General features: G+C 37.8%; 1 protein-coding gene across 1 annotated transcript in view; it reads left to right on the top strand.

Annotated features, from left to right (window-relative positions):
• Positions 1-2758, top strand: part of TBX19 (T-box 19) — a 20022-nt gene extending 17264 nt beyond the window's left edge. Inside the window, exons 7-9 of the mRNA XM_015815852.1 lie at positions 438-490; positions 1240-1375; positions 2530-2758. Coding sequence (XP_015671338.1) covers positions 438-490; positions 1240-1375; positions 2530-2758 — 418 coding nt within the window. The remainder of the gene's footprint in view (positions 1-437; positions 491-1239; positions 1376-2529) is intronic.
• Positions 2759-10290: the final 7532 nt, after the last annotated feature.

Genomic DNA, 10290 nt, shown 5'->3' with positions numbered 1-10290 from the left:
GTTCCATATCCTGCTTCGTACATGCAAAAAAATAATTATCCAGGCAAGTTCTTGTCATGTTTTGCATTTAATTTATTTATTGAAAGCAATCCGTAAGAAACTGGTATTACTGAAACTTTCGTGGGCAAGAATGTGTGGGTGGTCCTAACTAATGTTTATCTATCTGAGTTTCCCATGCTGCATCAGCCTTGACCCCAAGAGTACTGCTTGTCTATTGATTGATCCTAATAATTACTAGTAGTTTGTTTCACAGATGTATGCATGTGAAGCCCTTTATATGCAGTTGTGCCAAAGGGACAACCTAAGGATGCTTCTCTTGTACCAGCCTCTTAGTTGCACAGTGGCATCTATGCCCAAATTTCTCATTTTCATCCCTAAGTTGATGATTGGGACATCAAGAATAATTGTATTTGGTGATTTTAATCTGCTGTTTCGAGGCTGAAGGGGATTGGAGATGGCTTGGGGTTTCATGGTCACCATGACAATCATGGTTTGTCCCAAGTCACATCATTATGGGCTCAGGAAAAGGGCATATGCTAGAACATGTCTATAATTTTGAGCAGTTAATAGATGATCTGATGGGGAGGATATAAGAACTACTTCCTTGTCAAGGGCTGGTTATTTTTTTGTCATCATTAATCTGTCCAGGTAGGTAATGCCAATTTGAACAGTTGTCTGATAATACATTTAGTTTTCAGAAGGCACTTAGGAATTTAGATAGTTCTGTTGTAAATCCTCTGAGGCATGAAGGCAAGGAATTCACTGATAGGACCCTTTTTGAGCAGCATCTCCTTCTGTCCCAGTCCTGGAGACTTCTTTGTTCTCTGAGGATCTCTGGAAAAGGAGTTACCAGAATAGTAACAAAATAGTAAAAGTGGAAGAGTGAATTTTATTGGAAGTGAGTATAAGCCCATTTTTGGGCCCATGGAGGTAAAGGTAGGAAAATGGACTTACTTCTCTGCCCTTATTGAATGTACAGGATGATAGCTACCAGCTTTTTTTTATGATTTACCTTTAAGGAAGAATGAGCCACAAGAACACTTGGTGGGTTGTTGTAATGTGTAAGCTAAGCACTGTGTAAATACAGTAATTGTCAATTATGGAGTCAAAAAATAAGGGATGTCCATTCAGCTAAAGGTTCTGCCTTTTTCTGTTTTTTTGTTTAATATTCAGCCTGATTTGGTAATGTAAACATACTCTTGCAATCATTCTGAATTCTTTGTGTTTCCTATTCTAAAGTGAATCTGACAGAAAATGCCAACAGTGATTTCCAGGTGTCCCCAGGCCATGAAGGTTGGCCTACAGGACCCTCCAGTCACCACAACAACCTGGTCCCAGTGCCACACAATAGTGGTACTACTGCTCCAGGGCCCAGGTAAGCAAGCATCTCTTCAGTGTATATGTTGTACCAACAGCGATAGCTCAGCAATTCTAGTAGCCCTTGTTGTGTACAATGGAGGATGAAAAATAGGTCAGATTTTACTATACACTGCCTTTCCTCCTTCAATAAAATGGTTATATGGCAAGACACAGCTTTAATTAGAAAGAATGATTATATTTTGCTTATAAATATCAGGTGAACTGTCTAAGTCAGGGGTTCCCAACCCCTGGTCCATGGATTGGTACCAGGCCGTGGCATGCCAGCAACCGGTCCGCACAAACAAGCAAAGCCCCATCCATGGGATGCAGGCAGCACACAAAAACATGTACCCTCGGGTCTGTGGAAAAACCTTTCTCCATGGATCCGATCCTTGGTGCCCAAAAGGTTGGGGACCTCTGGTCTAAGTATTTAGGACTGGCTTGTCTCTGAAGGTGCAATTTAAAACTTGGTCGGGCTCAAAAGCAAAACAGGGTTAGTACTTGGATGAAAAACCACAAGAAAATAGAACCTGGGAAATTGGGGAAAAATATTGTGGAAGACGATAGCAAAATATGTGCATACTGTTGCAGGGTAACTGTCCATGAAGTCACCAGGAGTTTGGCTAGATTCAAAATATACTCTGATTGTTGCAAGAAGTGTTTTACTGAAAAGACTGATTTATTATACAGCTGTGCTGTAAATTGTAGCCCAATCAGACCATCTATTCTCAAATCCAACAAAGAGAGGCTTCGTGTTAAGTTCTCAGATAATAAGAAATATGGATAAACCAAAATGAAACAAGTTTAAGTTTTGAATGCTATATTCCTTCACACCAAGTGCAGACAATCATGTTAAAGTCTTCATGTGGTTCCTAAAACATTTTTTAAATTTCTCTTGAATCTTAGAGCTTTACTAAATTGTTTCACCACAATAGGCTGAAGCACCTAAAGCTGCAAGAAACTCCCCAATCTTGCCCTAAGTTAGAAAGAAATGAAAAATGGGTGCTATATATTTGCATAAAATCATGATTCTAGAGCCCTATTTCTGTGCAAGACAAATAATGCATTGAATAAAGAAATACAATTTCCAGTTACAAAATGATTATCTATTCCGCAATGATAAAGGTAGTTGCAAATTTCAGTTGTTGGGCTTTTTTTTCTTTATTACAGTCACTATCCTTGCCTCTGGACTGTCAGTAACAATGCTGTCAATGTTGCTAACCTGGCAAGTGATATAAGCAGCAGTTCCCCATTTCTGCGAAGCAGCATTGCGTTGCCTGCCACATCCTCATCTGGTTTATCAGGCACAGTTGCCAGCAACATGGACACCCAGTTGGAACCTGCTTTCTCCAGATTAACTGATTCAACTTGGACACCTGCCACCTCTCGTTCTTTCTAGTAGGCTGTGGGAAAGAGCACATGATCACCCAACAACAAAATTGAAGGATGCCATAGCATAGGAAAAAGCCACGTCTAATAAGAAATTCCAGTTTTGCACAATCTGTTCTTTTTGTTAATGAAGGAATTAATAAATCATTATAATATTATTCCTCAAGAATTGCATAGTAATACATAAAGCAAGCATGAATTGGTAAAGTTTTCAAGTTCATTTCACCCCTTATAATTCTGTATAGAAAATTTTGTTCTTTGTGGCACAACATGTTGCTTTGAGATTAAGTTGGCAAAATATCATCTATGCCAAGATGAAATTGGAATACCAGTAGAGGCTGATAACCTTATTTCTTATAGCAGATATACTAAGAGTAACCAAAGAGAAGCAAGTGCAGCCATCTTTCTGATTCTGACCAGGTCACTTCTGTCTTGACATCCCTTTGACCTTTTTTTTGTAGGAGTGAATCCTCTAAGAAAATTCCAAAAGATAAAAATCCAGCCCCCAAATTGAATCAATCCTCCTGCACACTTTCAATTTGTCATGTCAAGGAAAAGAAAGGAAAAAAGGGAAAGACATAGGGCTGCTATTGATTTCAACTTATTGAGGAATACAGCAATTCTGTTTAAATGTGTCATTGCTCAGGACAGAGAAGATATTATATCTCAGCAATTTTCTTAAATCCTCATAAAAGGAAATGAGCTTCTTTCAGAATGTTCATGGTAAATTATGAGAGTGTCCAAGGCAGTAACAATATTTTTCTTCAACTAACTCATTGGTGAAATCTACCGAATCCATCTTCATCTCTGTTTTGCCCTTCCATTGTAGACTGTCAATCCTTTAAATGATGATAACTCTAAACTCTACCCACCATCCCTACTGGCATTAGATAAATGTATTGGAATAATAATTAAAAAAGGACTATTGTATTTTTGTTGCTGATATGAAACCTCATTTGATCTATTCTGCTGGCTGGAAATTCTTGTTGTTTCACATTTTTGGGGTAAATGTTTTATGCTGTTTTCTATTATAGAATATGATTTATTCTGATTTTCTACTTTTTCTGTGCCATTTTGGCTTTCCAGAACATTGCTCATATAGACAATTGTGTATGTGACCCCAGAATGACAATAGACATTTCTGTGACTGAATCATTTCAGAGAAAAATAAACAGAAAAGATCAACAACCACATAAGTGATTTAATAATGAATGAATAAAATTAATCATATGGATTACATGTGTGATTTTTTAAAAAATATGCTCTCATACAAGATGGAAAAAGCATGAGTTAGATTTTTCTTCAATGTTACTTTGTTTTCTGTATAATGTTTATTAAAAGTACCCCCCATAAAATTACCACACCACTATAAGGAGTACACTTCAACATCAAACATGAAACATATAACCAAGAAATTTTATGTGCTATAGTGGTCCTGAGAATTAACTAATCTTGACTGGAAGAAATAATTTTAAAATCAGTTTGGGAGATTATTACATTTATTTTTTTTCCTGGCTGAATAAAGGAAGCCCCATAGCACTATTTTTCTAGTTATGACCAGGTAGGTTTTTTATGTATTGCTTTTTACCTTTAATTTGTTTTCTGAATATTCTTCTTAACAGCATTGTGAGAAAACAACTTTTAGCGTTATGTATGTACATAATCTTAGAAATCATAAATGTATAAAAGTTTATTAATATATAGGACAACAATATTTTGATTCTGTTCATTCACAAATGATCTCTAGTATTTCAGTAATGAAGAAGAATAATCATATTGAGGATGAAAGAGTAATCTTAGTTTGTTGAAAGGAAAGCAATAATGATTAATTACATTCAATTAGTTTTAAAATAAACAATTACAGGTAGTCCTTGACTTACATTTGTTTAGTGACTGTTCAAAGTTATAGTGGCACTGAAAAAAGTGACTTATGACCGATTTGTCACACGACCATTGCAGCATCCCCACGATCACTTGATCAAAATTTAGGTGCTTGGCAACTGGCATCTATTTTATGACAGTTGCAGTGTCCTGGGATCATGTGATCACCACTTTTAGCTTTCCCAGCTGGCTTCAGATAAGCAAAATTCAATGGGAGAAGCCAGATTTACTTAATGACTGCATGATTCACTTAATTGTGACAAAAAAGTTGTAAAATGGGGCAAAACTCACTTAACAATTGCCTTGCTTAACAATGGAAATTTTGGGCTCAAAGGTGTTTGTAAATTGAGGACCACCTGTATTCATTTAAATTTTCCGTTATTTAGAAGTGTAGTTCAACCCTATTTTAATGCAATAACGGTTCTAGTTCCAAACTCAGAAATCTCCCAAGCATGATTTGTTCCATCTCCTTTAATATTTCCTTTAAACAAATCTGCTCCAACTAACTAGGGGAGGGGGGGTGAGGAGTGTTTCCCCTCCCTTTTGGGGAATTAATAAGATAAATGTCCACCCTCTAAATTGATAAGAACTCCACTGCTACTTGTGGTAGAACACCAATAACCATACTGGTATAGTATCACACAGAGTAACTATAAATAACAGTAAGCTACTGAACTGAGTGAGATAAATCTCCTTGTGTCCTGCAGAGAGGGTCTAAGTAACTTCATTAAATGTGCAGCTTATTTCCAAAGCTTAGTACTATGTATTTAAGTAATCCTCTCCCCCCCCTTTGCAAAAATGCTCACAGGAACAGCTATTTCCGCAACTTTCCTTTTTTTTTTTTCCTTTGCAGTTCCTTACTACATCATTCAGTTCCTTAGTTCATCATTCAGGGCTGAACCTCTTCCCATCTGGTCCAATGAGTCCAGTTTGCTTCCTCTCCTCTCAGTCCCTCCAACCTTCTTTGTGAAAGACCACACCCCTGGCCCCATTCCAAAATGTTGATATCTTTATACCAGGGGTGTCAAACTGCCGGCCCGTGGGCCGGTTTCATCATACTGAAGCTGCGCCCACCCCATTGCCAGCAAAGCAAAAAGAGTCGTGATAGGTCACGACATGTCACGTGACGTGGCGAGTTTGACACCTGTGCTTTATACTGATTCCATGCAATCCACCAGCAGTCTTTTTATTATCCTTAATTTCTTATGGGCCTTTATAAGGCTCTTCCATCCCATCAACATTTCTATTCCCCAGGTCCTCAAAATGCTGAAAATATGGAAAGAATACCATGAGCTAACCACTGTTTAATGCAAAAATACCATTCAGTCAATGCCCTTTCCCCTGAGCCATCACAGATCCTATTGCTATAAAAAACCCTTTATACTAATCCACAGAAAAAGAAATGAATAGTAATATCCCCCACCCCTCCCACATATGTTGCTATGATGGGAAGCTATATGAAGGAGAACATGAGAAGAGAAACATTCAGCCCAATTTACCACCATCATTTTGCTTCATTTAAAGCTTCAGAAACTAAAAATTATAATTGAGCAACAAGTTTGCAAACAGGCAGTTGAGTATGTGCATACAGTATGATGAAAAGGAAAAGAGTCCCTGGGAATTTTACTCTACTAATTGCTGCTGACTATTGAGGGCAGCACTGATCTCCATTTCAAGGCCATGAGCTAGCGCTGTCGAAGACAATTCCACGGTCATGATGTCACAGAGCGCTGTTTCCTCCTCATCAAAGTGGTACCTATTTAACTACTCGCATTTGCATGCTTTCAAACTATTAGGTGGGCAGGAGTTAGGTGAAGACGGGCGCTCAGCCCATCACGCAACACTTGGGTTTCAAACCTGGACTGTTGGCTTTTCAGCCGATAAACCCAATGTCTTAACTGCTGAATCAATGCACTGTCCTTTACAAGATGATGTACCACATGATACCACTTTAACAATGCAGACAGACTCCAGGGATCAGGAACTGGATCATGGATTGAGACTAAAATTCCCACCAATAGGAGCATGAATCACCCACAACTTTCACAAAGCTGGAGCACTTCATAGAGGATACCAGTTTAGCTCTGGTTTCAAATAAGCTATAGCAGAACCAGAATAGAAACCATCCCAGTTCTCAGAATCAGTTGATATCATTCAGGCAGAATGATTCAGAACTGACTGCCATGTAGTCCTTATGTAAAAGTATTATATGGAAAAGCAAATCTCTTTCTACAATTCTCTCCGTAGGTATTTTTAATTTTGAGTATTTCTGGCACCTGCATAAATAGTACAAAATATTTTATGGAGAATTAGGCTGTAACATGGCAATCATGCAGCCTATGGATCCTGATCAAGCCTGACATATAGCATTTGGATGTCTCAGGTGAAGAATAAGATGGTGCTCCTTTAAATCCCAAAGCTGATGTGTTTGATAGTTGTCCCTGTGCTTTTACTATATCAGAGGTAGCAAGATAATTTAAAGCAGATTATGTGAAATAACTTTGTCCTTTAATATCTTTTTGGGGATGCCATTTTTCAGTATTTGCTACTTTGTATGGCTGCTTTTCTTTGTCTAATGGCAAAAATCCTGGAGCTAGATATGGTCTGAGGGAGCAATGTTTGTCTGGTATTAATTCCTGCTTATCTGAGTGTTGACTACTATAAGGGATGCATTGTGGTCTTTTTTGTTTCCTTCTTAACTTTTTGTTCTGTCTTTTGAATGATAAGTAAATGCATATCAAAAGATGATTTGTCTGAATACCAAGCTTCCAGAAATTCCTTAGCACTTGTCTTAATGAAGGAGGAAGATGTTTCTTTATATGTTATTCCTTTGTATGTCTTTTTCTTCTTTCTCTCTCTCTCTCTCTATATATATATCCTTTTTTCTTTTCCACATTTCACTTATTTATTCATTTTACTTTTTATATTTTCTTTAGTTTGTATTACTCTTTTACTTTTGTATTTTTAAACTTTAATAAAATTATTATGATAATAGAACATTGGGTTAGTGTGGGCTGTTGTTCAATAAACATGCTTTTCTCATTTGTCCTTGTTTCCTCTGCAGATGAGGATATCCAGGAACAGTAAGGTATTGTTTTTTTCATCCCTTGTGAATTTCCTTTGACGATGTTGTTGATTGTTTTAAGTGTCTTCTCTAGAATATGGCTCTGGTATGTAGATGACACTTCATCATAAAAAAGGAACAACAGCTGAAGCCACAGTGAGGGCAAAATACACCAGGGCTTGCAGCAGCTGGGAGAAACCGTCATCAGGCCGTTAAGTCCATTTATAAGAAGCAGAGTTTGCAATGAAGGAATACAAGAGCTCAACCTATCGCTCGCTGTGGGGGAAGCCATAAAAGGAAGCAAGAGGGACAGACACACATCTTCTGGAGAGGACCATAATAAGCATGGGGAAAATTCAATATAGATATTGAAATGAAAAATAAAAATAATAAAAATTAAAAATAATAATAAAATAATAAAAGTACTGAAATGATAGGCAAGTAGAATAATTGCTATAGTAATACAGTATGGAAATATAATCTAACATTATAGATATAGATATATACTTATTTAAAAATAAAATATATATTTAGCTGTAGAGCAAGATTTGCATGAATTTTAATAGTGTAATGATAGGGTCATAAACCTTAGAACAGGTTCAAGAAAAGACAACAAGTATAATCAAAGGCTCAGCCAAGCAAATCCTAAGAAGAGAGACTGAGAGAGAAACAATGTAGAAGACTAGATTGGAGGATTTCTTGTATTCAAATGTTTAAAGATAATCTCTGAAATTTAGGGGCTGAAACCAGTGGTTTGACAATTCATAAAGATTCATTTGTGCAGGCAGCAAGTGAAAACTGAGGTATATTATGGCTGGTTTAATTTGAATTAGCATGGCTGATCCAGTTATTGTGATTTGTTAACAAGTTTATCTTAATATAACAGGCTTGTATTTGAAAGAATATAGGTTATTATGTTAGGGTTTCCAGGCTGTAAACATTCAGATGGAAGCAAAGTTAGATTTTATACGTTTATATAAATATATATATGTTTACACACACACACACACACACACACACACACACACATTATTGGTTCTACAGATATAGGAACTGCACAATGGAAATTCTAAATTCGGGAGCCTAGTCTCACTCACTGTGTCGGTTCTAAGTGATGCTATTTTAAGTGGTATTTTCATATTTTATTGTAACATTTAGCCCACTAGATGGCAGACTTGGTCTAAAAAACCAAGAACAATACTATCATTTAGTTAATACAATTTTTCTACTCATGCCTTGTATAGGTTCCTTTGGAGAATTAATAATAACTGATTTTAAAAGTCTATACAACCAGTGGGCATATATTATCTAGTTTTCCCCCAGTAAGGGAAACAGATCAGTTATCTTGTGGATTGGCCCAAGTGTTTGCTGTATTTTGAAATGTTTTCTGTGGCTCTCATATTTAACAGCAGGCTTCCCCCCCCTCCTGAAAATACATTAGCTGAAGACTGATTGATTTTTGGATATCGTTTGTTCCAAGTGTAGGAAAGGCTAGGCCAAAATAACAACTGATAATGGTATGTGGGAATCACTTTGAGAGAGCTGCAGACTAGACAGTGGTCTGGAAAACAAAATGTGAATCCACAGAAAGAATGTAGGCAGTATTGGGATTCAAATATGTGAACAACCGGTTCTCTATGTGGATGCTGCTTCAGGAAGTCCATTCTGGGCCTGGGCAGCAAAAAATTAGCTACCGGTTCTGCTGAAGTGGTGCAAACCGGCTGAATCACACCACTGAATGTAGGCATTGCAAACATCTCAGAAAGGCTTGTAAAAGTGAGGGGGGGGGCAGAGGCAGTGGTGGGATTCAGCTGGTTTGCTCCACTTCAGCAGAACCGGTGGCTGATTTTTTGTTGCCCAGGCCCGGAATGGACTTCCGGAAGCGGCATCCACACAGAGAACCGGTTGTTCACATATTGAATCCCACCACTGAACAGAGGTACTTTCAGACTTGCAAGATTAACATCACCCTTGTGAGGTAAACCAGACAAGAACTAGCTCTGCTTTATTGTAAGGTTATATTAACAGAATTTTGAGTCTGAAAGTACATCTTTCCTCCACCACCTGGGATAGGAGATGTTTGCCATGCCCACCTTTCTTCTGCAAACTCAGATTTCATTTATCAGATGTTGTCCAGGCTGCAGCTTTTCTACTTGTCTCCCAAGGACATTCTCACATACCATGACACAGCAGAGTGAGATGAGACCATCCAAACCAAGAGAGTGGGATATAAGGGAAAGCACCACACTTTCCACATTTGCATAGCAATCAAAGTTGGGGTGGAAGGCAAAATCACAAAACTATGTCTCACTTACTTTGGCCATGTCATATGGGGGAATTCACTGGAGAAAGCAATTATGTTTGGAAGAGTTAGCGGTAAAAGGAAACCAGGCCACCAAAAGAACATGGTGGCTGGACACCATCAAAGCTGACACCAGCCAGACATTAGAACTCAAAGAAGTAGTGCAAGATTGGAAGACGTGGAAACACCTGGCCCATACAATCGCCAATAGTTGGACACGACTGAATGGATATGATCATCATCATCATCATCATCATCATCATCATCATCATCATCATCATCATCATCATCATCA

This window comes from Protobothrops mucrosquamatus, unplaced genomic scaffold, assembly GCF_001527695.2.
Source record: "Protobothrops mucrosquamatus isolate PMUCROS unplaced genomic scaffold, P.Mucros_1.0 scaffold_107, whole genome shotgun sequence".
In the NCBI taxonomy this organism is placed as follows: domain Eukaryota; kingdom Metazoa; phylum Chordata; class Lepidosauria; order Squamata; family Viperidae; genus Protobothrops; species Protobothrops mucrosquamatus.
This window is presented reverse-complemented; position numbering and strand designations above follow the sequence as displayed.